This window comes from Phodopus roborovskii, unplaced genomic scaffold (genome assembly GCF_943737965.1).
Source record: "Phodopus roborovskii unplaced genomic scaffold, PHOROB, whole genome shotgun sequence".
NCBI classification, from domain to species: domain Eukaryota; kingdom Metazoa; phylum Chordata; class Mammalia; order Rodentia; family Cricetidae; genus Phodopus; species Phodopus roborovskii.
The window spans coordinates 1,456,171-1,483,491 of NW_026126622.1; the positions used below are offsets into that span (position 1 = coordinate 1,456,171).

At 45.3% G+C, this 27,321-nt stretch overlaps 1 protein-coding gene across 1 annotated transcript in view; it reads left to right on the forward strand.

The window, feature by feature from the left end:
• Trpm1 (transient receptor potential cation channel subfamily M member 1) overlaps positions 1 to 27,321 on the forward strand; it is a 114,645-nt gene that overhangs the window by 25,613 nt on the left and 61,711 nt on the right. The window contains exons 2-3 of the mRNA XM_051206478.1: positions 22,727 to 22,806; positions 25,834 to 26,029. Coding sequence (XP_051062435.1) covers positions 22,727 to 22,806; positions 25,834 to 26,029 — 276 coding nt within the window. The remainder of the gene's footprint in view (positions 1 to 22,726; positions 22,807 to 25,833; positions 26,030 to 27,321) is intronic.

Here is a 27,321-nt window from a genome sequence, read left to right on the forward strand (position 1 = left end):
AGACCCTCTTGATGGTTTTGAGTGCCCCTGTTTATGCACAAGGCCTGGAGCAGAAATCATGGCTTGTCTGGGAGCATGCCCCCAGCCCCCAAGTGTCACAGCCTCACTCACACTGGTAGCAGGAGGCACAACTAGCTGCCTGCCTGGTTAACTGCTGTGAACCAAACAAGTTGGCAGAATAAGTTCTTTCTTTTTAAATTTTATTATATCTATATAATATATATATATATATATTTTTTCTTATTTTACATATCGATCCCAGTTCCTTTTCCCTTCCTCCCATGCTCCTCAACCCCTCTCCTATCCCATCTCCCTCCCACACCACAGGGAGGGTGATGCCTTCCAGGAGGGATCATCAAAATCTGTCAAGTCGTTTAGAGTAGGATCTAGGCCCTCCCTCCTGCCTCTAGGCTAAGGGAGTATCTCTCCATGGGGAATGTGCTCCCAAAGTCCTTTTTGGCATCCTGGTTACACAGTCAGAGGTCCCTTAGACTGCCCAGGTCTTCTAATTGAGACCCATGTTCAGGGGGTCTGAGTGGGTCCAATGCTGGTTTCCCAGCTATCAGTCTGAGGGTCCATGAGCTATGGGTTTCTGTAGCCTGGTCTTGACTCCTTTTCTTATCACTTCTCCATCTCTGCAACTGGATTCCACAGAATAAGTTCTTACTCTGATCCTTGCCCAGATTTCTTCTCAGGAACACAGACATCTTGAAAGCGGGAAAGGCCACATTGACTTGCCTATAATGAGTCCCACATTCTGGAAGGTTCACCACAAGTCTAAGTGACTGAAGAAGCATGAGTCACAGTGTTTGAAAGTTCTTACTGGGTCCCAGCAGAGCACAGCCAGTCACACTGGTTCTATTGGCTTCCACCACAGTGACACTGGGACTTCAGCCAATGGTGGAGTGAGGATTGATGAGGAGATGTCAGGAACATAGTGGGCCATCTCTAAGGCTCCGTCCTGGGAACATCTAGACGCTCCAGCTGCTACCTTCTGTTGTAGAAGAGCTCAGGGCCTGCCCACATGGGCACACCAGTTGTGTGCACATGAACCCTTGTTGAGACATCAACACAGCGGTAGCCCCTATGCACTCTTTAGCTGCAGTCACTAATCTTCATTGTAGAGACTATCCTGAAAACTAAAGTATATTAAATGCTTGGCAGGTCCTTTGCAACAATGTGTTTGTTCTCTGCCAGCATTACAACATAATCCTCTGCAATGCAAGAAGAGAGAGGAAAAAAAAAAAAAAAAAAAAACACTTATAAGCTGCGAGGGTGGGGGGCACTGTCCTCCTGAGATTGCTCATGGATTCTTCTGCTGTTGGTGCTCCAGAACTGGAACCACCCCCACCCCCTAAGCAGAAGGGTTAGTACAGCTTCTGCGAGTCTGGAGCTGTGTGGAGGGCTGTGTTCCTAGGGAGAGCTGATGTGATACTAAATTACTGATAGGCCTAGGGTTCTTTGAAGAATGACCTGCATTATTTTGGCCAGCAGATGCTGTGGGCTTTTGCTGCCTAGCTGAACTCCCTGGAAAGACCCTCTGCCCTTCAGACAGAAAGAATTCCCAAAGCCTGAATTCTTAATGTCTGAAGATCTCATTCTCCCAACTGAGAAAACCTGTTCTTATTTAATCAGTCCCTGGAAAACAGATAACATTCAAGGCAATTAATGGCATTGGTCAGCTTCTTGGTCTTTGCCTCATCTAGTAGCTCATAATTATCCCTTGTGAGTTTTCATAATCACCTTTTATAACAAAAATCAAAGATTTTAAAGTTACGGCCTAACTTCTCTGTTCACACAGGCATTATGGGAAATTCCACTTCAAAACCGTCATCTTCATGATCTACCCTAGGTTCTCTGATCACTAGATGATGAGTCATGCAAGGGCATGCTACCTTGATTTAAATGCAAAACTAAATTTCACAGGAGGGGCTACGGACAGCCTACCGCCATCACCAATCCCAGGAGCAGGACAGTGTTTCTGGCATGTCTTGCCTCAAGACATGAGATGCTGTGAAGGAAACAGACTGGATCCGGGCTCCTAAGACAGGGCCCACTTGAGCTTGGCGGTTCTGGGCTGAGTGGGTACATGGTACTTTCCCAGCCTAACTCAATCCTTCCTCCATCTTCAGCATCACCTCAGGGTCTCCTTCCCTTGTCTATCCTGACCTTGGGACTATGCTCCAGTTCATGGGTCCCATGGATCTGCTCTGATGCTCCCCATTATAGCAGCTTTGCCTAACATGCCATCCAAACTAGCCCCACCCTTTGAAGCTCTCTAGCTTCTCTAGTATGAGAAGCTCTCTCCCTTATTACCTTACTGTTGCTTGCACGTCTGGCTGGAGTGCTTCCTCTCACTTTCTGGGGCAGTTGGTCCTCCTTATCCCCAAGTTCTCCATCAGTATATCCAACCAAACTCAGGTTGAATTGTGTACAAAAGCCTTTAATCTGTACTGGACACAGCTATTTGCACAGCATTTACATCGTGTTAAGTATTGTAAGTCACCTAGAGATGATTTGATGGGGGATATAATTTCTGGACAAATACACTAACCTTTTCTGAACATTTGAGGGGTTTGGTAACTGAAACCTAACCCCCACAAATACCTTGGGATGACTGCTTCCAGTGTGTTCTTGTGGGGATCAACTGCCACCCAGCTTGTGACAAATTGGAGGTCATTTCTGAGTCACACCTAGTCCCACACAGAGCTAGCAGTGTGAGCACAGAATGTCATCAACAATGAGTTAAGACAGTAGACTCTGGATATGAAAGCAGCCACACGTCAGGACACCTACATAAAGCTGAAGTATATGTGACAAACTGCAAGCATTTGCCACTGCACCATGATCCTTTAGTATGACAGCAAGTTTGTTTTTGTTTTTAAAAAAGGGGTAGAGAAGGATCAGGAGGTATGCAAAGCTCCACAAAGATGGACATGCACATGGCCCTCAAATATGAGAAGATGCTCACCTGCAACCTTAGAAAAGAAATGTATTTAAACCACGCTGACCTAACAGGCATGCACTAGAGTACTTTGTCCAATGCAAGCAGAACATACATTATCTTACGGCTTTATTTATCGTTGTGTTTGTTTATTCATGACATTTGGGTGGAGGTCAGAGGACAACCTCACTGTGTCAGTGCTCTTTCCACACTTACATGATGTGGTGGTTTGAAAAAATAATGCTCTCCAAAGGGAATGGCACTATTGGGAGGTGTGGCTTTTTTGGTGTAGGTATGCCCTTGTTGGAGGAAGTAAGTCACTGTGAGATGTTCTTTGAGGTCTCTTTTGCTCAAACTTCCCTCAGTGTAACACTGAGAACACTTTCTGTCACCTTCTGATCAAGATACAGCCAGGGCCCTGTCTGCCTGCATACTGCCATGCTATCCACCATGATAGTGGACTAAACATCTGAAAACTGTAGGCTGTCACCTCAACTAAACATTTTCCTTTATAAGACTTGCCATGGTCATAGTGTCTCATCAAAGCAATAGAAACCTAAAGTAAGACACATAGGTAAGACATGTAGGTTCCAGGTCATCATGGTTGTGAGGCAAGAAGCTTTACTGGCTGAGCCATCATGCCAATCTGAAAACATACATTCTTTGCAGGTGCACATGGAATGTTCCTGAGAACAAAGCAAGTTTCCATGGATGTTAAGGGACTGGGATCATGTAGATTATATTCTTCACACTCCATGGAACCACACTAGAGATCAATAATAGAAATTTGAGAAACTCACAAATATGTAAAAAAAAAACAGGCAATATAGCCATATATAGCCAGTAAGTTAAAGATGTATTGAGCAAAAGAGAAACATTTGCAAATGAACAAGCAGTGCTGCTTTGTTCAAATGAACAAAGTGCTGCTTTGAGTATCCGTATAGAAGCAGACCTAATGCCTACATGGGAATGTCACAACAAAGCCTAGTGTTAATGCAATTAATACAAACTTGTAAACAGTGTGTGACCTAATTTTCAATTTTAGAAGTATATAATACCAAAACAAGCAAGCTACTGTTGAGCAGAGGGAAAGTCAATGTTGTGTTAATAAAACAGAGAATAAACAAACCATAGAAGAAATCACTGTCAGTCCATTGGTCCCGTGAGATGGTGGGCACAACCTTGAGACAGACAGATGAGCAAGAAGAAACAGACATATAGGGTAAACTGTGATTTTAAAGTTTTCCTCCCACTAATTATGGACCAGAATGAAGTCGCTGGTAAGTTCTGCTAAATGTATAAAGAAGGGTAGAGACCAACCCTTCCTGGTGCCTCTTACTTTATTCTACAAGGTCAGTTTTGGTATGATAGCAAAGCCAGATGAGGAAGGAAGACTATACCTAAACCATATTGAGGTGGTATCTTTTTTTTTTTTAAAAAATAATTAATTTTTTAAAGTTTCATTTTAAATTCCAGCCTCAGTTCTCCATCCCATCCCTCCACCTGTCCCTCTCACCTATCCTGCTGAGCCCACTTCCCCCTCCACTTCTCCTCATGGGTAAGGGCTCCCATAAGGAGTCAACAAAGTCTGGCACATTAAGTTGGGGCAGGACCAAGCCCCCCCTCCCTGCATTAAGCCTGAGCATGGCATCCCACCATAGGAAATGAGCTCCAACAAGCCAGTTCATGTACCAGGGATAATAACCAAAGAGAAATGAAATAAGTAAACTTTATTATGTAACACATGTAGGATAACTAGAAGAGAATTGTTGTAAGAGACTTAAAAGAAAAAAGAGCAAGAAAACAACACTTGAAACTGCTCAGGAGTTAGCAGTGAGCCTGACATTCCCTGTACTCAGGGAAAGGAGGAAATTGTGTTAGCAACATTAGGAAGGAGACTTTAGGAGCAAAGACAGAGACCAGCATGTAGCATTAAGGATGCTAAGTCCCTATGTTTCCAAATTGCAAACTGTCATTTTGCGCTCATAAAACACTTTACTATCACACACACACACCACAGTCATTCTGCTCATTGCACTCTCTTTCTCATGCTTAGAAACAGCCCAGTGTAGAAGCAGGTACTGTGAAACCAGGGCTGCTTGGGGAAATGGTGGAGTCCAGATCTGTGGCAAGACCTATGCCTGATGAATCAGAAACCTCAGGTTTCTATGTCAGATAGCAGGGATGCTTTGAGACACTCCTGGGTGATATCATCACAGCAGGACTTGGGAACTCATATGAAACTGAACAGTTGGAACAACAGTAAGGAAAGCAACAGATTTGAATTAAGATGCATTGAACGTGCTCAAAATCATAGATTTGTACTGATAGTCAGAGAAAAGAAACATGTTGTTCTCCTTGGGATGAGACCAAGGATCCAACTCACTTCTCAAAATGAGAGCCTTCCCCCTGCTTTTGTTGTGTGAGCCACCTTCTTCACTGAGATATGTTCTAGTCCTCAAATGAAGGTGGCATTGGAGATTGCCACCCTGTAATTCCTGATGACTATCATCCAGCCTACAGAATGCAGCCCTTGGGATCACTCAAGATCCTACAGTGACATCAAGCCCCTGCTTTTCAACCCTGACAAGGAGAGTCATACTACCTTTCCTGGACACTCTCAGGCAGATACTTGTGCCCTCCCTTCCAAGCTTAACCTTCACCTGTCCAGGTAGAACAGCAGCAGTCTAGAACCTTCCTTCTGCTCCTGGTGCAATTTCCCACTCAAGCCAATACTCATTGCCTAGAAGAACCAGACCTGCCCCAGAGCTGCTGTGGTGCAGGCCTGCCTGTCATTCCAGGTGTCTGCCCAGCTCAGCACCTGGGAAGTCAATCACTGGTCCACAATCCCTGTCATTAGCATAACAGGTGCCAACCTCTGGCGGGCCCAGAGCTTAAAGGAGCCAAGGAACTCTTCCTAGTCCCTGGCCTAGTTGGGACCCTCACCTCCACCCCAGCTCACCCTCTGGGGGAATTCAGACTCCCTGTGCCCCTGGAAACCGCCCAAGTCCTGTCATGATCACCTGCAGTTTGCTGGCTATATGGTGGTCTATCCATTATGACTTTCCCATCCTCAGGGTTCTATTGGGAGTAGTACAATCTGGAGTGAGCAGTTAGGGCTGTTCCTGTTCACTGTGCTTTTTGGCAAGTCTGCTTCTCCGTACCCTCAGTGTCTGCTAATGGGAATCTGTTCAGGCATCCCAGCTGCCTACAACTACACACGTTCTAAGTCCCTGGTAAAGCAATGAGGGGTCTGCTCCCAGGAGCCTCCCAGACTCGTAGTAAAAGTGCAGTCCAAAGGGAATGGATATCAAGGAGCCTTTCAGGACTGGCCTTCTCCAGGCAGGGAAAGCACGCCAGAGGCTGGGGCACATGTGCAGGCATGATGTTATAGTAAATCCAAAAAAAAAAACCTCTCACTGCAGTGGCCTGGGGGTGACTGTGACCCCAGTCAGGCAGATCACTGGCAGAGTAGCCACAGAGAGTATTAGAAGTCTCATGTGGGCCTGAAAGTCATGTGGTACTTGCCTAGCATTTGTCATTGGATTCCTCTCAACCTCTGGCCCAGCCCTGGCCAATTTGAAAAGGTTCAGTAGTAATTAGAAGCATGTGGCTCCTCTTCCTGGCTCCTGATTATGTCCAATTGTCTCAATTATGCAAAGTGGGTTGACATTTGCAGCTCAGAAGACCTGGCTGGGGCAGGGGAGGTGGGGACCACTTCAAAGGGAGCTGGCTTTTCTTGTATACCGCATGGAGCAGCCTGGAAGCCAGGTCATGGGACCATTGTTTCACAAGGATCATGAGGACTGGCATGGGCACTCACATGCTCTTCTTGTGGGCTGCTCCTTTTAAAGAGTGAGCCCCCCTCACCCGATTTCCTGCCTGGGCCAAGAGGAGGCTGCAGGAGGCCAGGCTGAACCCTTCCTGCTCTGCTGCTTAGACAGGTAAGTCCTTTCAGTCCCTTGCAAAGGTGGCCTCAGGTCCTCCTGGGAGTGAGTACTGGATCCAGACTCAGCTTGGGTTCCCAGAGATTTGAAGCTGAATGACAGTTTGATTGGCAGAGGAGAGGGTCTGTCAGGTCAGGGAATGGCTAATACTCTTGAGTGTTCCTGGGCAGCAGTTTCTCCATACAGGTTCCTGGGATTTGCTGGGAAGCCCCAGCTCCAGGGCTGGGGAATACCTATCCTCTCTCAGTATCTTCCTTAAAAGCTCAAAACCACCTGAGTTCAAATGGTGAGAATGTGTACTTAGAAGCCTTCAACTGGAGCATCATTGGACTGCTGAAGTTTAATTAGGCTTGGGGAAAGCATGGTGGAGGTTCCATTCCCTCTGGTTGAGTATTTCACAACAGAGGTGTGGACTGGACTTTAGGCATGTTCAATAGCATGTGCCAAGGCCAGAAATCCCACAAGAAGGAATATATCTTGAGGAAATGACCTGAAAGTATGAGGACATTCGCCCAGCATTGTGTAGCACAATGCAACCCAGGGTCATCCAGAAACAGAGGGCAGACACAAATGCTGGTCTATCCATGAGAGAAACACTCTTAAATGACAGAGAACAAGGTAAGATAATTATGCACAGAGCAATCTTAGCCTTGAGATTTGAACTGCCTGTTCTAACCATGCCTCATGTATTTGTAGAAAAAAGGCAGGAGTGAGCACATGGGGACATGATCGGTTGTCACTCTAGGATGGAGGCCTTGGGATCACCTGCCTATTTGTTCTTTTGTATGCCTTCCCTTTTCTCCCTCTGTGAGTTTCTACAACAATTCCTTTCTTAAGTTAATTTATTTTTATTTCATGTGCATTGGTCTCTTGCCTGTATGTATGTCTATAGGTGGGTGTGTTGGATCCTGAAGTTAAAGACAGTTGTGAGCCGACATACAGGTGCTCAACCAGGTTCTTTGGAAAAGCAGTCAGTATTGCTAACCTCTGAGCCTCTCTCTAGGCCCCCTATAACTATTTCTTTGAACCAAAATATGCATGTTTGAAACCATTAAAATCTACTAATTAGTGGGGAGAATGACCCTGCGCGATAGTGCACACACCTTGCTGAGGCACAGGCACTAGGAATGAAGGTGAGGAGAGAGGAGAAACGCCCACCCTGTCCAGATCAGCGCAGCAATGGGACTAAGGCCCGGGCTCTCCACGGGGCATGAGTTTTGGCTGGGGAAGGTTTGTCTCTGGCAGTGTTTTACATGGCATTTGAAGTTATATTTGTAGCGCCAGTTGGCCATTCTCTTGCAGCATATTTTAGAAATAAGAAAATGTCACTGGAAACGTCAATTCACGTCACATGTGTTTGCTGTAATTTTTGTTTGCTTGATTATTTTCTAGAAATCTAGAACTTAATTTGACTCTCTCTACTTCTGATTTCGTAAGTAGTGTAAGAGGTAAGATGCCATCCAGATGTTTGAGGTCGCTTGTCACCCCCAGGCTAGACTGAGTGAAAATAGGTTTTCCAGCAAGTTAAAAGTCTCTTACTTGGGGACATTAGATGGTTTTGAAAAACTCTTTTATTTTTACTTTGGCTAATGTTTTTCAAGATATTTGAGAGAGAAAGAGAGAGAGACACACAGAGAGAGAGGAAGAGAGAGAGACAGAGAGACAGACAGAGAGAGAGAGAGAGAATTGGTGTCTGGGCCTGGAAACTGGACGCTCCCATCAAGGAGCACAGTGGATCCCTATCCACCAATATCTTCTGCAGCCTAGAGGAATTTAATACTAAATGTTTTCATTAAAAAGACTAATATGCCCAGTGTGGCAGCACATACCTGTGATGCCAACATGTGAAAGGCTGGGTCATGAGTTATCAGACAGGTCACATAGTGAGACAGTCTCAAGGGAAAAAAAAAAGGCTTGTTCAATTAGAGCCACATTGCCATAGGTGACCTGACAGGGAGCTGGCCTGCTGGCCACTCTCTTGCTGGCTCTGTTGGACCAGGCAGTGGGCAGATGAGAGCCCTCATGGCCCAGGAAACAGGTTGGTCCATGCCCCAGATACTTCATAGTCAGAGGCAATTCTCCCAGGCACCTGTAGAAATGGTATATTAGTATTAACTCACTATTTTCTGAAAATCCTCTTTAGTTGGTGTGTGTGTGCGTGTGCGTGTGCGTGTGCGTGCGTGTGTGTGTGTGTGTGTGTGTGTGTGTGTGTGTGTGTGTGTTTACAGTGCTGAAGCACTCTTGAGAACAGGAGCTATCATTGGTTCCAGGCTCTCCCCAGCATCTGGGCCTCTTGTGTTTCCTATGCCCCCCTTCTTGGTTGCCATTCCTCACCCAAGTTTGCCTCTCTGTGAATAAGACAAGCACAGACATCCTCTCCCAATAGAGTTGATCTGTCCCCTGCGCCTGCCCCTCCCCACAGGGTTGGTAATGCTCAACATGCTTCATGTTGACTGAATTCTTGTCAGGGAGCCTCCTCCTAGTAACGGAGCATCATGACAGGCAGGTCCTCTGGCATAGGGCATGAAAGCAGTGTCCAGGGAAGACAGCCTATGAGGTTTTCTTTCCCCATTTGTTAATGACTGTAAATGTAATGCATGAATGTGTAGACCATGTTAAAACAGGTAGAATATGTACAATATGCTAAAACAGACAGGAGAACTGAGGACAACTGAGAACTTGCCTGCTTTTGCTTCTCCTCACCAGCTCCCTCACAGTGAGGCTCATAGTAGCTTGGTCAGCATCCTTTTACACTGCACACACCTGTGATGCCAACACTTGGAAGGCTGGTTCAGGAGGGCTCATCTCCTGGGCTACAAAGTGAGGCTCTGTCTCAAGAAGAAGAAGAAGAAGAAGAAGAAGAAGAAGAAGAAGAAGAAGAAGAAGAAGAAGAAGAAGAAGAAGAAGAAGAAGAAGAAGAAGAAAAAAAAGGGCAATTTCAGCTCCGGACACAATGAAATAGCATGTGTGAGATGCTACCATGGTTGTAAATGAGATAAAGCTACACTTAAAAAAAAATAAGTGATAAATGAAGTTAACTTTAATTCTACAGTTTACTGAACTCAACAAACATGTCATCAATATAAAAACCTATCCATGAGATATTTCATCTCACTTTTCTGTGCAAGGTCTTCGAAATCTTGCAGACCCTGGGGCATACATGGTCATGCTGAATAGCTGTGTGGTGGTTTACTCTCCACTCTGAATATTTTAGCTGAGACCAAGCGCTCAGCTATGGGTATACCATGCTAGACAAACCTTTTCTAGCTCTTTCCATATCAGCAAGTATGCTTCTATAGGGCCAGATCATACCAGAATGATCTTGATACACCCCCTTCCAGGCTTGGAAGTTACTAGAACTTACAGCTCTATTTTAGTCTTACATTTGCATAACCCATGATTTGGATTAATTATCATTCTTAACTAACAGGGTACCAGGAGGGCCACCCTGCAGGTCCTGGTACTCCACATGTGTAGTGTCTAGGCACACAGTGGGGCAGCCTCCTGGGTTCTTGGATGCTTCAAAGATATGTGCTGGACACAAGGACCCAAAGGAGTAGAGAAGGACAGAGTACAGGAAAAGGGAGCCAGGTGGACACAGGAGCTGGCCCTGAGCTTGGCACTGAGTGGCACCCCCTTGACCAACGAAGAGAGGCCCTCTGCCTAGTGTCTTCCTCATGACCATGCCCTTCTGTGTGAGCCTTCCAGGCAACAGTATGCAAACCCTGAGCAGGGGCTGTTGATGGGACTCAAGGTCTTTGTTGGGATTCCCTCAGTGCTCCAATCAGGTTGAAGCCAGTGACATGGAAGACGGGTGATGGGATACATCAGACCCAGACCCTCTTTGAAGATTTTAAAACAAAGCATTTGGAAATGTAGTCCTATGCATATTTCAACTAACAACAGACTGCATGGATGACAGTTTCACAGGGTTATAAAGAAGCTGAAAAATTCCTGTCACCAGAGATAGTCCAGCCAGAGATAAACTGGCAATGCATTGCTTATGGGTATGTAGAGATGATAGGTATAGTGACAAAAAATGACTCCCAAGTTTACAGTTCTACACTGCTTATCACTTTAGAGTATAGTCCTCCTGCCTATGAAAGACTCTTACTGCAAGAGCATGTGTGTTACAGGTATATTATGGGAGGGGGTGTCATAGTTTTATTTGGAAAGCTAAATGCTATTCCATTGTGTGTATAGTATAGGTCATGGTTTGTTGCACTAACCATTGATAGACACAAGCAATTTCCAATATTTGACTATTGTGAATATTGCTACAAACATGCGTTTGTTTGTTTTCATCCCTTAGGGGTAGGAGTATACTTAAGAGTAGAAATGCTGAATGATGTTATAATTGATCATTTTACTTGCTGAGGATCTGCCAAACTGTTTTCCAAGTAGCTGTACACAATGTGTGAGGTTATCAGTTTATATCCTTGCCAGTCCTCGTTACTGGTTTCCTGCATATGTGCATTTGCACGGGTGGGTATAAATGGCATGCATGGATATGGTTGCTGCTGTGTGAACATGTGTGTATAGAGGTCAAAGGTCATCCTTGAGTGTCTTTACTCAGGCAAATCTACCTTGACTTTTTTTGAGACAGGGTCTCTCACTAGCCTGGAACTTACTGATTAGGCTAGGCTGGCGGGCCAGTGAGTCCCAAGGGTCTTCTTGTCTCTATCTCCCCACCATTGTGACTGCAAGTGGGTGCCAGCTGGCTTGTCTTTCTGTTTGAGGGATGGGGCAATAGTGAAGGTGAAACAGTGCCCCTCTGTGGCTTTGATTTCTGTTTCCTTAAGGATTTGTGATGCTGAGCAACCTTTCAGGTATCTATTGGCTCCTATGTATCTCCAGGGAAAGCTGCCTCTTAAAATCTTTTGCTGACTTTTGGAATATTTCACTTTTAGAAAGTTTCAGTAATTCTCTTATAATTCAGACATGTATACATTGTGTCTTGATCATATTCAACCCCAAATCTCTCTTCCCACAGGACACTTCCCATTATGTTTCTCTCCCAGTTTCAGTCCGCCCTCCCTTCTTCCCTCCCTCCCTCCCTTCCTCCTTATCCTCCTTTTCCTCCCCCCTCCTTTCCTACCTTCCCTTCTTTCCCTCCCTTCCTTCTTTATCTCCTTTCCCTCCCTCCCTCTTTCCTTCTGTCTCTCCTTTCCTACCTTTTCCCCACTGAATCCACTCATGCTTTTTCTAGAATGCTGACTGATCCTGCTTGACCTTGTGCAGGGCTGACATAGGGAACTGCAGCTGCAGGGAATCCATAAGTGCAACAAGCACACCACATCCAGAGGACAGCATTTTGCAACACCCCTGCCAGCCTCCCAGGTCTTACATTCTTTCTGTTCCCTCTTCCTAAAATTTCCCTGCATGCTGTGCAGTAGGGGAAGTTGATTTAGATGGCCCATTTAGAGTTGAGCACTCCAGCAATCACTTGTTCTCAGGACCAGTTATGAATCTGACTTACTGTGCCCTGCAGAAAGGAGATGCTCCAGTCAGGGTTGAAGGCAGCGTTAGTCTATGGGTATAAATGTAAATAGGTATGAGGCAATCTAACATGTTTGCTTGACAAATCAATAGCAATAGGATCCCCCACTTGAGACCTCTGACTACCCTAGCTTGGCTTCTGACCAGGTTTAACAGTACCAGGAACAAATTCTTTCCTCTGGAGCAGGCCTCAGATCTGACCAGAAATAAGTTGGTTGTCCCCAGAATCTCCATCCTGCTATCGCACCAGGGGGCACATCTTGCCTGGCAGGTTTATATAGTCACATGGTCTAGCACTGGATAAGACAAATCTTTTCTTCCTGACTGGCATGCATAGCACCTTCCAGCACCATGAAGCCCCTGGGCAGTGAAAGCAGGGAAATCATGAGTTCAAAGCCATCAAGGCTCCATAGCAAGTATGAGGCCAGACTGGGCTCTATGAATCCTCATCTCAGAACGAAGAATAGCCTTCTTGTTAAATCTCCCAACGAGTGAACGAAGATGTGGTTCCTTAAATTTATTGTTTCAGTTTGTTTTCTATTACTGTGGTAAAGACAAGTGACCAAAAGCATTTTATGAAGGAAAGGGCTTATTTGGTGTATGTATACAAATCTTAGTCCATGACTGAGGGAAGCCCAGGCAGGAACTCAAGTAGAACAGTTCCTGGAGGCAGGTACTGAAGCAAAGGCCATGGAAGGTGCTGCTTACTGGCTTGCTCTCTATGGCTTGCTCAACCTGCTTTCTTATACAACTGAGACCCACCTGCCGGGGTGAGGGGTGATAATGTCCATAGTGGGTTGGGCCCTCCCACATTGAATATTAATCAGGACAATAACTACAGGCCAACTTTATAGAGGCATTTCCTCAGTTTAGTTTCCGTTTTTTCCCCAGATATATTGAGTTTGTGTCAAGTTGACAAAAACCAACCAGCTCAATTGACCCCTTGTCAACTTGGCACACAACACATTATTGTTAAACCATAAACCTTCCTTTCTTGTTCATACCTAAGATCTCATATTAATAATATTATAATAGAATACATTCCAACTTTTAGAAGTTCCACAACCTTTATAAATTCAAACACTTTAAAAGTTGTCTCTACCCTGTCAAAGAAAAGCAATAAAAATAAAAGTTCATTTTCTTCAAAACACCCAGTGTCTTTTTTTCAAAGTTTAAAGTCTCTCTAAAATTGCAGTCACCCTAAAATTCCAGTGTCTTAACTGTTGGATCCCATAAAACAACTTTGAAAAGTTACATCATTTCATATTCCAAGAGGGAAGAATCAGGGCACAGTCACAATCAGAACAAAGCAAAACCAAGGTCCAAAAGTGTAAAAAGTTCCACTCTTCACCTCTGGGACCCTCTCATAATCCTGTGGGGCCCAAAGGGCTTAACAGTGGCCCTCCTCCTGCTCTACTATACACACAGATTGTCTTGTGGCTTAGGTGAGAACTCCTCCGTGGCTGCTGCTGTCCTTGGTGATCCTCCACGGTACTAGCATCCCCAAAATGTTGGGATTTGCACAGCAATTGGGCTGTGCCTTCACCATTAGCCTCTCCTGGTCTCTCTTCAGGGACTCTAACTTTGCTACATGGTGTCAGCTCTCACTTTCTTCCCACAACCCCTCTAGTATTGGAGCTTCAACTGCAACAGAGTCTGTACCTTCTCCACTGGCCTCTCATGGCCTACAACAAGGCCAAACCTGGTTGTTTGTCATGTTTCGTGCTTTCAAAACCAGTACCACTTGGGTACCTCTCATACATTACCAAGTTTGGCTGTCAATGTGAGATGTAGCCTTGGCCCCCTCTGGGCCACAGCTTCTGGGTTCTGGCTCTGAGGAATAACTCCCAGATTTATAATCTTCAGTAAAGCTCTTCCTAATCACTCTGGCTCTTCAGTCCCAACTGACCAGACACAAATTCTGAATTCAAAATATGGAATGGCCCCATAGAGTCTTTACTTCCCTCTGAAACTTTACAAGGCAGACCAGACTTGTAAACATTCTTAACTTCCAGGCTCCCACAGAACAGCCCTCTGAGCTTTGAGCATTAGACAGCTTTTCTAGCCCAAAGTTCAAATACCATCACAAAGCATCCCTAAGACACATAGGAATTCCCCATGATCTGGCACAAATCCCTGCCTTAGTTAGGACTCCCATTGCTCAGATAAACAGCATGACCAAAAACAATGTGAAGAGAAAGAGGGTTATTTCAGCTTACACGTACCCATCAATTCCATCATGAAGGAAAGTCAGGGCAGGAAGCTGGAGGCAGGAACTGATGCAGAAGGCCATGGAGATACTCTCTTTCCTGGCTTGCTCCCCATAGTTTGTTCAGCCCGCATTCTTATATAACCCAGGATGATTTCCCAGGGTCAGTACTGCCCACAGTGAGCTGAGCCATCCCACATCAATCATTAATCAAGGCAGCACCCCACAGACTGTTTACAGGGCAAAATCATGGAGGCATCTTTTCAATGAATATTCCTTCTTCCAGTATACGTCTCGGCTGTGTCAAGTTGACCAAAAAAAAAAAAAAAAAAAAAAAAAAAAATCAAAAACAAAAACAAACAAACTGACACAGGCTGGGATGTGGATAAACCTGGAAAACATCACACTCAGTGTAAGGAGCCAGGAATGGAAGATCACATGATTCTACTCATATAAGATACCCATACATGACCAGGATATCAGTAGTTGCTGGCAACAGGAGTGGGGTGGGATAGGAAGTACATGATTATTTCTAATGTTTCTATTAATTTAGTGTGCATGTGTGTGTCACAGTGCAGGTGTATTGAACTGTTTGTAGGAGTTCATGCTCTCCTGCTACAATGGGGATTCTTGGGATTGAACTCAGATTTTCAGGCAGCAAGAGCCTTACCTGCTGAGCCATTTCATCAGTCCACATGACTATTTTATGGGAACCATGAAGATGTTCTGATGTAGTCAGTGCTGGTGGTCATACAATCCCTGAAATGGACTAAAAGCACAGAGCTGCAAGCTTTAAGAAAAAGTCTAGGGCTTGTGGTTTGTTATACCGCACTTCATTATTCACTTTTTTGACAATTTCACATATGTATACAATGTATTTTAATCATATCCATCACATTACCTTGTTTCATTCCTTCCATCTCCTCTTAACCACTCTTCCCACCCCAACCAGTACCCCAGTACCCCTTCCAGGCTCTATGTGTGTAGCATGAAGTGTTTAATTGGGGTCACTTGTCTAGGCATGGATGGGAGGGGACTTACCAGAGACAGGCAACTACTGAGGAAGGCAACTGACCCTCCCCTCTCCTGCCATGAAAATCACTTTCTTTCCCTGGGACTCCTATCTGGGACTCTCCCTGGAGTATCCCCAGGGCAATGTCCCTGGCAAGGACAGAGGGAGATCTGGGATGGGATGGGCAACTCCTGACAATTCATAAGCTAGTCCTGAGCCTCTGAGGGGTTTTGAAAACCAACCACCAAAAATAAGGTCTTCATGCCATCATAGGCACCATGTCACTTGAGTCTGACACTAGAGTCTAGCCTAGAGTCCCTAGAAGAGGGGTCAACTTCATCTCCATTTTCTGGAAGAAGCTTGGCTGCTCTGCCACAGGGACAGAGAGGCTGTGTTTTTAACTTGAGATGCAAGAGCCAGAAAGGCCTACTGGCCAAAGGCCAGAGCCTCCCCTGAAGCAGAGGGTGGAGCAGGAAGGGGTGATTGTGGGTTTTAATCCCTTGAGCCCATAAGAGCTCTTCAGCTGGGGAGCCTGTCTGACTTCCTGCAGTGGAGAGCATCCCTGGCAAGCTGGTGTTCCTCCAGGTACTCCCCTCAGGGGGATCCAGGCAAGGCTGGAATCCCACAGTCACTTGCAGTGTGCAGGGGCATCAGCCAGTCTCCCCGCCGCCTGAAGACTGCAAGGAGAAGTCAGAAGTCTAGACTCCTCTTAAGGACTAAGGCCAACTAGCTGTACTTTGTATGCAAGAGTCCGGCCAAGCTCCTGTGTGGGACAAGCGGCCGTGGGTGAGAGTTTGAGTCAGCTGCTCTAAATATACACATGAAATGAGTGGTTTCTCCTGACTAAACTGGTCCACAGCCATTTAGCTATGGAGTTTGCTGTTAATTTTGGCCCAAGAAATGGCCGTTGTGTAAAGAGACTCATGTAGCAGAAAACCAGTGTTTACTCTTGGGAGCCACTTCTCCCGTCTCTGCCAGGGCAGTTCATACCCTGCCTTTGCAGCCCGACTGTGTCACCCTTGCCCCCTGCCCTAGCCTTCTCAAGAGTGTGTCCTAGCAACCCTGAGATTTCCTCCCCATACTCTCTATGTTGGGCCACCCTCCCTCTCCTTTAAGTATAGACAAGGCCAAGCTGTTAATGTGACCCCATATTGCTTGGAACCCCTACCTCTCAGCTCTTGGGCAAACTTCTCCAGGATCTGACATGACACTGTCTGTACTACCTCACTCAGACCTTTTATCACAAAGCTGCATTAAAATCTAGAGACTTCAGACTCTGGTCTCACAAAAGGACACCTTGGCCATGTTTACAGATGATTCTATCAAAAAGTGGATATACAGATATTGAGCAATTCCAGTTGCTCAAGCCCACTCTCCCTTACACCCTCCTCACTGCTTGCCTTGGACCCACATCCTAGTATTCATTAGGGGAAAAGATTTTGAGTGAAGCAGGGCTGAGGACATTAGCTGTACTTGACTATGTCCACAAACAATGGCAGGTATTGAAGACTCAGGAAAACCCACCTTTTCATAGACTAGAGGGTAAAAGGAAAGCTGACACCCCACAGAAGGGGTTATCACAGATGCATTGCATGGGCATAGAAGGAAAGAGAATCACACTGACACTGCTATCCATCTCTCTGCTGCCTGGGGTGACACAAACACAGACCTAAATGCTGGCCCAGCTTCTTTTTCCACTTTGTGTGATCACGTGAGTGTGAATGCCAGAGCAGGACACCCTATGACTTCCCCATGTTCTCTACCATGCTGCCTTGAGCAAGGGTCTCTCACTGAACTGGAAGCTCACAGTTTCAGCTAGGCTGGCCAGCCAGGGAGTTCCCAGGATCTACCTGCCTCCACACACCTTCCTACAGTACTGGAGGTGCAGACAGGAGCCATGATTCTCTCTTTGCCTTTCTTACTCCAGTGTTCCTGAAAGCAACAGGAGGGACACAATCTGGCCATGGCTTTGGTCTTTTATTTATCATTTTATGGGTATGGGTATTTTGCCCGGGTGTCTATCTGTGCACTGTGTAAGTGCCCAGTGCCCAAATAGGTCAGAAGAGGGTGATGTACCTCTGAAACTAGAGTTACAGGTGGCCATGAGCTGCCATGTGAGTTCTGGGAGAAGAATCTCTTGGTCTTCTGGAAGAGTAGCTGGTACTCTTAACCAAGAAGCAACCAATCCAGACCCTTGCTTTGTTTTTCAGAGAGTGTTGCTTGTTCAAACTCCTGACAATTCTGCATCAGCCTTCTGAATGCCGTGTAAGCCACCATACCCACAGGGTGACAGGGTGGAGGTCCGGAAACACTGGCTGCAGCAAGAGGTGTCTGAACTGGGATGATCAGAAATCAACTCAAAGTCAAACACACGATGAATCCAACTGGTCTCTGGCGATGCTCATGGGTGTGGTATGACTTAGCTACATAGAACCTGGGTCCTGAGCATACTGCCCAGATGTGAGCTCTGCACTAGTCAGGCATCAAGCCATCACCTCAGAAACATCTAGGCTCAGACCATGGACTCCGGGCTCTAAGGCCCATTGCTTTTGCTAACTGCTATGCTCTTACAGAAGCATAATGATTTAGTTACAGAAAGCAAAGATGTGTAATATTTTTCTAGTCACTTCTCATCATGTAAGTACCAAATTAGCAAAGCTTAGGATGTGTTAGAACATTGATTTTAAAGATTGCTATTTGATTTGTGGACTTGAGCTTTATTCTAAAATGTCATTGAATGAGTTTTGGCTTGGGATTGGGATAAGATTTCCAACAATTTCTGCGATGGTCCTGACATATCCTATACTGTGCATTTATGTGAAACAGCATTCTCAACACTGACAATTATAATATTAAAACATCAATCAATTCTGAAAGGTGTTAAAGATGATCTGAACCATGCAGCATCAAATATTCAGCAAAGACTTAATTCTTTATGGCAAAGTAAAGAAGCACATTTGTCTGATTAGTGTGCAAGATTGCTTCAATCTTCAACAAACAGTACAGTTACATATTATAACATCAAAGAGTTATTATAGCATAATATTAATCAAAGTTATTTTAAATGCATTTATTATTTATTATTAATAAATGTTTTACATACATGCTTTATATACTAACTTCTGGGGACTCGGTAAAAATTTCTCACATGAAGAGTTTTGAGTAGAAAAAGATTTAAGAAGTCCTGGTTTATGGAGCAGGGCTGAGAACAGGAGGGGGTGGTGTATATGGTGGGACTTCTGGGGGCTGTGAAGGCAGGGCCTGGGCAAGGCACAATCCTGTCTGTTCAAGCTTTGATCCTCATCTGCCCTCACTTCCCATTGGCTGGACATTTTTGGAGGGTGTGGGCTGGTGACAAGCAGGATGTCTGTCCCCCAGTCTGGTTTTCAGGTTCCATCTGCTTCCAAGTATTAGATACCTCTACTGAAAGACACACCTCTCCCAACCCCCATGTACTTACCTAGTGTGTACATCTATACAGATGTGGATTCATGTGTATATATTCAAGCCAACGGTTACATTCTTTGTTGTGACCACTTATTTTCACACTCAGTTAAAGCCAATGGGAGTCCTCCAGTCTGGTGTCTGTGTTCTTCTGACACATTTGTAGGGTAGAAGCCAATACTTCCTTACTTTCTGGCTCATGGAGTTACAGGCTGCAGCCCTGACTTTGTTTCTAAAGGAACCCTGGTTTTGTGAAGGCCGGAACTTAAAAACTATTATCTGAACACTGGGTGTATCTATGGCTGTGTGAATGTTGCTGCTGTTAGGCCCTTTCAAGGGATACACAGATGGAATTGTTGTGTGGTAGGTATGTGATGTCACTGGTTCCTGCCTCCTGGGGTCATTGTTTTGTAACCTCTGAGAGAAGTGAACTGAGTGACTGACTTCAAATGAGCAGAATCTGACTTACACACATCCACTTCCTAGATCCCACATGCTAGACCATAGTTATTTATTAAGCTCTAGGTCTTGAGGAAGTTTGCACTGTTAAGCAACATATAGCATGTAACATAACATATACACCAAAATCTTATGGATGTATACATGTATGTCTCATGTCCCCATGTGTGTATGCAAAGATGAGCCATCAATTCTCAGGAAACCCTACATATCACAGACTATTACTCCACACTGATAATCTCAGTTGGGTCTAGTTCGTTCAATTCTTCCCCCATTTCCCATATTTGCCCTGCTTCCTCCAATAGTGAGAGGCCAACTCTCATTATTCATAACTTGTTCATAGCCATAGACTTGTTCATTCACAGATCACATAGAGAATTTCATCAGAACTGATCTTTTAGCATTCCTTTGAAAAAGTAATCGTAGGAGTTTAGGGTTTGTTTAGGTGACATGTATCCTAGCTTCTGTGGCCTAAGCACTTGTTACTTGCTTTCATAATCAAATGTGAGTATGTGGTGTGAACTTCTCTGGGAGGTGAGAAATAATGTACAAGGGGGAAAAGATGCCTTCTTTCTCAGTGGATGTCTGCTTTGCTGTTGAGTTGAGCTGGACTCTAACATTCTGCTCCTTATGTTTGGGCTGGATGAAGCTTCTACTCAGTGTCCTGTGTTTCATCCTCTGAACTGAAGCATTTCTGCCAAGAGCACAAAAGCACCAGTTTCCAAGGCCAACAACACAGTTAGGGACCCAGTGATCCTCAACCTTCCTAATGCTGTGATCCTTCAATACAGTTCCTCATGTTGTGCTGATCCCCAACCATAAAATTATTTTTGTTGCTACTTTGCAAATATAATTTTGTTTACTGTTATGAGTCATAATGTAAATATTTTTGGTTTTTTTGGAGAAAGAAGTTTGTCGAAGTGGTTGTAGTACACAAGTTTAGAACCATCATCAGGCAGCCACCAAATATTTATGCCTGGGACTTTAGCTCAGTGATTGAGTGTTTGCCTAACATATGCAAGGCTTTGGGACTGATTGATCCCCAGTGTGTGCATACGTGTGTGCATACGTGTGCACTTAAATACACACACACACACACACACACACACACAGGATTCCTTTTCTGTTGTGATAAAACCTTGGGGGAGGGGAGGCTTATTTGGCTCACACTGTTAGGTCATTCTATCATTAATGGAAGTCAGAACAGAAATAACAGGACCCCATGGAGGAATAAACTGCTGACTGGCTTGCTCACCGTTTTCTATCAGTTACCTTCCTCATACAGCCTAGGACCTAGGTATAATACTTCCCATAGTGGACTAGGTCCTCTTACATCAATTAGAAACCAAGAGAATGCCCCCACAGGCATGCCCACAAGCCAGTCTGATCTGAGCAATTTTCACTCTCATCCCACGTGAATCTAGGTTGTGTCAAGTTAAGAATAAAAGCTAATGAACGCACACGCCATAATCACATGGTCATTTGAAGGGTGAGGCATGTGGCATCGACTTTTGAAGGTCCCTAGAGAAGGTTTTTAATTACACTCATGTCATTATTTAATAAGACATGGTGATCAGTGGACTTGGGTGTGCCCAGAAACACTTCTTTGAAAGGAATACAGTAGTCCTTGTATGTCTCTGGGCTGGGCAGGGCTCTTGTGAAGCAACAGGTGGGTACCAGACCCTTGGCATGAACTGACTTGAGAGGTATTCTGGGAATCTGTGTTGTCATGGCAACTGTCCTGGGAGGCAACTTTAAAGAGACATGGAGTCACTAGATCAATATCAGTGGCAGATATGGGGAGGAGGACATCAAGGCTCCACTGAGGCCTGTCCCTCTAGATACCAGGGTCACACCATAGTCTCAGGTAACACTATTATGCTCCCAAATAGAGACTGTGGGAAAGCAGCCATGGTAAGAAGGTTCTGTCTGCCATTTCTCTAAGATGTTACTTAAGTTTCTCATGCTGAGCAAATATCTGTAAACCGCCTATTACCACCCTAGAGACACCACAACACACACGCCATGCACATTCCACATATACAGCACACACATACTACATATGTTACACATAACACACAGATATACAAACCACAAAATGCCCATATATTCCCACCACAACACATTCCCACACACAAACACACACCCAATACATATATACCTATGCACACAGGCACTGATCATGTATCAATAGGCACACACACTCATACACAGTGGTCAAGTTGTTCACATACATACACTGGCATAAATACATCCCACAAATACAAATACAGCACACACACACACACACACACACAGGTAACTCTCCTCCAACCAGCCCAGACAGGGTCCTCCTAGCACCTACTCCCAGAGGGATCTGCTGACTCCTCTTGGTCCTTTCTTGAGGCAGGCCAATCACTTCACTGCCCTGAGCCTTCTCTTCTGTGTGAGCATGTTCGTGGTGTCTGAGGGCAATGTAATTTGAACAAAGGTGGCTGGGCCTCGGCCTTCTTCATAAAAGAAGCCACCATAGGAAGTTCTCTCAATCCTTGTGGCCTGGATGCAGCCTGATGCTGCCCCACCTCTTCTTGTGTTTTCTCAGCCATCTCCTGCTATTTTTAGACAGTAAAGGATACTTGACCTCCACTTCTCTTCCTTGGAAAGTCTCCGCATCACCCAGCACAGAACCTTGCACAAAGAATATCTTCAGCAAGTGGATGTCAGTGAACTAAGTTCAGCAAGTGGGAAACAGAAACACATGTTTACAGGCCACCTCTCTTATATAACACCAAATCATTAAACACATGCAACTGCTAGATACCATAGGCAAAGCCAAGACCATAGCTCAGCCTTGGGTGAGACAATTAGGTTTGATCCACAGCATTACTAGAAAGACTCACACATACACACACACACACACACACACACACACACACACACACACCACAGACACATAGACACATACACACAGACATCCCCTCCACACACACACGCAGGGAAAAGGAAACTTCCTATTAAAGGCATGTTAGTTTTTTAATTACATTGATTGATTGTGCGCATATACTCTTGTGTACATGGGCAGAGCAGAGGGCAACTTGCAGAAGTCTGTTCTCTCCTTACACGTGGGTTCCAGGGATTAAACTTGGGTTGTTAGGCAAGTCATGTGATTTTTTTTTTTCATGAACCCCTGGTGATGGCTTATGGAATCTAATTTTCATTCCTTTCTATTCCAGGGTCAGAAAGCTTGGATAGAGAAAACGTTTTGCAAGAGAGAATGCATCTTTGTAATTCCCAGTACAAAAGACCCAAACAGGTATGTCGAATGCTATTGTGGAGGCATTATCTGAGTCAGGGCTTGTCCAGCATGTCTCAGCAACTACTCTTCTAATGTCTGTTGAGAAGGGAGAAGAGGTGAGGACATGCCAGAATTTGTCCCCACGGAAGCCATTAATAAAAAGTCATGGGGCTAATAAGCTCCTCTGTTGACAGGCAAGTGCCCTGGCAGAGGATTTCTCTTTGCAGCTCTTCCCTGGGCTCTCTCCCAGTCTTAGACAGTCTCAGGGTATCTTCTGAGATGTCTGCAGTCCAACTTCTTAATTTATTTATATGAAAGGAACTTATATCATTGGGAAAGATCAGAACAACCTTATCTACGTAACATGTGACCAACTCAATCTTTTCAAGTATATATGATCATTTCCAAGACATACCATAGGCCAACCTGTGACATACGCCTCAGTATTCTCAAACAAGTCAAAGCATAGTCCTGAACCATGATTAAATAAAATTAAAAGTCAATAGCAGATGAAAAAAATGTGGTACCTCGCCAAGTGAAGATACTCCTCAATAACAATTGGTCAAAGTTGACATCAGAAGGGGAATAAAGTACTCCAAGACAAATGAGAGTAAAGATAGGACACACCAAACCAAGGGGATGCACTAACATAGCCGAGAAGGAGATTTGTGCCCATGTGTGCCTGGATTAGGAAAGAAGAAAACTTCTAAATAGACAACCTAACCATCCACCAGAAAAATAAGAGCTGAGGAAGGAAGACAGCCAGCCATGTTGCAAGAAGAATGAGAGCCCTGTGTGGCCCATGTTGCAGACTGGAGGGACTTCAGTGGCAAAAGTCAGAAGCTGTTCTTGGAGAAGAACAAAAATCTGTGACTCAAACAGCCAGATTGATGAGGACTGAAGAGCTAATACTGAACTGGCAGAGATGAGAGTGACAGTTTTAAACAGAAATTATTATGAAGAAATAGTGTGATTTGTACAATAAATTAGATAATTTAGCAAATTCCCAGGAAAGTACAAACTCTGCAAGCCAGCTCAGGGGAGAAACACCCAGTGGAAACACACTTGCATTAAGTAATTGTTACCATTAGAGCCTGTGATCTAAAATCTCCCCATTGGTCATTACGTTATTAGTAACTAGAATGAACCCAGGCCTAGATAGCCTCTCTCCAGAAGAATCAACCCAAATTCTCCATAAGCTCTACCCAAAACATGTCGTGGGCACTCTGCCAACTAGTTGCAAGAACCCAGAAAAACAGATTCCCAAACTGAGGCATTAATGAAAGGGATGAATTAAGCTCTAAGCAATTTGGAAACATCCTTGCTTAAGAAAATGGCAATGCTTGAAAAATGACAGACATTCAACTTAACCCTAATGACAGCTAATCTTGATGTCAACTTGATTAGATTAAGAAACACCCACATCAGTGGCCCACACTTCGGGTGTCTGTAAGGGTGGTTCCAGAAAGGGATATCTAAGGGAGGAAGGTCTGCCCTGAATGTGGGAAAGACTATTCCCAAGGCCAAGGCCCTGTTACAGCAAGAGGGAGAAAGGGGACTTCTAACACAGGCCTTCCCTCTCTATGTCCTGGCCACTGAGGGGTGGTGACCTGTCTGTTCCTTCTCCTCCTTGCCACAATGAACGGAAACTGTGAACTAAGCCTTTCCCCCTTACTGTGGCACCTTTTACTGTTTTATTAAAAATAAATCTCAGGTGTCAGATATTCGGGAGTAAACTTGAAAGATCCACAGAGCGATGGAGAAAAGGTCACCTCACCCTCTTCTCTACCTTCCCTGGTGGAAAAGGCTATTCTCATCTCTTTGGGCCCCCCTTTGTTCCTCCTGTGTGTCCCTACACGGTCCACTCCTGCCAGCTGAATGTGGACTCCACCCTCCAAACTGAGGTCTGTCTCTACTGGTGGTCTGGGAGCAACTATACCAACAAATCCCCCACAATACCTCCTTGCCCCCACCCACCCATGACAGCACAGAAGTCATAATAACATTACCCCACTCCAGTGGCTTTGTTACAGAAGTTGCCAATCAAGTTCTGAAATGCACATGAACTTTTGTAAGAACCCAGAACAGTGAAAACAGCTGGGGGTGTGAGTGGGGATGGGGGAGGAGAGCAGAAGGAAGGAGGGAGGGAGAAGATGGATCGAGGGGGGAGGCAGAAGGGGAGGGGAAGGGGAAAGGAAAAGAGAAAAGGGAAATGGGAATGGAAAAGAGAGAGGAGGGAGAGAAGACAGAAAAGCAGATGGAGTAAGAGAGAAAGGAAGAAACCCCAAGTATCAGGTCCTAACACTGACAAAGGAACTGAAGGGGAGGAGAACACTTCCATCTGAACCAAGACATCACTCTGAGCCCCTGCTGCTCTTCCCACTGGCATTCTCCAGCTTTGGTGATTCAGGCATGAACTATGTTAGCAGCCAACCATGACAGTGACCAAGAAAACCCTGGGCATATGTGGAAAGACCAAGGCACATGCTCAGGGGAGTCTAGGAGTGTGGGACAGAGGTTGGCTGAGCTATGGAGAGACACTGAAAATCAAGATCTGCAAAGCCATGGCAGTGACAGCCCAACACAGGACTGTTCCGGACAGGATAATTCAACCTTCTGTGCTACTTGGGCAGGAAAAAGGGTTTTGCTAAAAAAACAGAAGAACCCTGCAGCACCATGAGATTCCAGAGGGCTACGTGTCTGCTCCCAGCTTATGGTTGTTATTTTGTCACAAAATGTTCAGCAGTGTTCAGAGAGCCCAGCTCCTGTTAATGTCCTCAAGACAGCAGAAAGATGACCACACATTCAGTAAGAAGGAACAGCCATCCAGTGTGTTGTAAACAGACTGGTATATAAGTAAGTGGTGATGTGTTGCTTTTTGGGAAAAGGAACAAACGATGGTGATCGCTTCTGTTCTTGATGAAGCTGTTGACTGAGATGTTCTTGTGGCCCTGGCTGGACCAGCTTGTCCATGCAGGCTAGTTTGTACTCACCAGTGGGAGGGGAGGGAGAATTGCTGCAGAATAGACCGCTTTGCTCTTTCAGGTGTTGCTGTGGTCAGCTCATTAACCAGCACATCCCCCCACTGCCGAGCGGGGCTCCCAGCACAACCATTGAGGAGAGCAAGCAGGTGGACACGCAGCCCGGGAAATGGTCGGTCAGCAAACACACCCAGAGCTACCCAACAGACTCCTATGGGATTCTCGAGTTCCAGGGTGGGGGCTACTCCAATAAAGCCATGGTAAGAGGGGTGATTGGCACTGTGTACAGGGACCCAGCCTTCGCCAGACCCTGTCTCCTGGTCCCTAGGATGCAGAGACCTAGGTCTTCCTCAGGCTTACATCTTCATAGCGCATTACTTTCCCCAAGCTCTAAACAACAAAGCACATCCTAGCTCAACCTTGCATGACTCCCCATTGCCCACCTGCCCTTACCCCCATCCCGCCTTGCTCTCATTTGCTTTCCTTGCTATGATAAACAGTGTGACCAAAAGAAATGAGGAAAGGGTTTATTTCATCTTGTTTCCTGGTAACATTTTGTCACTCACTGAGGGAACTCAGGACAGGTATGTGAGGCGGGAACTGAAGCAGAGACCATGGAGGGGTGCTGCTTACTGGCCTGCTCCTCATGGCTTGCTTAGTCTGCTTTGTTTTGTTTTTCGGAGATAGGGTTTTTCTGTGTAGCTTTTTAGACCGGGCTGACCTCGAACCCACAGAAATCCTCCTGCCTATGCCTCCTGAGTGCTGGGATTAAAGGTGTCCGCCACTACCACCCAGCCTTAGTCTGCTTTCTTATACACCCCAGGACCACCTGCCCAGGGGTGGCACCACCCACAGCAAGCTGGGCCCTCAAACATCCATCATTAATCAAGAAAATCCCCACAGGCTTGCCCACAGGACAGTCTGATCAAAGGACTTTTTCAGTTCAAGTTTCCCCTTCCCAGGTGACCTTGGTTCTGTGGAGTTGACAAAACAAAGCCAACCAACCAACCAAACAAACAAACAAACAAACAAAACCAGCACACCCAGTGATAAGAAAGTTCTTTAAAACAGTAATGGTAATGGGAGAGGGGGGTTGGTTGCCACCCTCCTTCATGTATGTAAAGTCTCTACAAGCATTCTCCTCTGAAGTCAGCTTCCCTGAACCTTCTCTTTTTGGTCAGCAAGAGGAGGGAAACTGCCCCTCACAGTGTTCTATAGAGGGAATGCTAGCTCCCTTTCGGCAGGCCCTGCAGAGAGGGAGGGGCTGTAACCCCGTGCTGCTGATTCATTTCATTGGTCCAGCATTACTACTCATTTAAAATTCAGTTATGTTCCAAATACACAAGAATTTCTGGGATGGCACCCTTCATGTTAGCAATAGACACAAAAAGGAAACATAAAGGGACTATGATCCCTGACCACTAATGTCTTTTTCACCCTGAGGAGAAGGCTAGCCCAGACATGGGCCCATGAACCTTTCCTACTCACTCAACAATAACATTGCCTAACATCCTGGATCATTGTTCTAACTTGGAGTTGGTTCTTTCAAGGT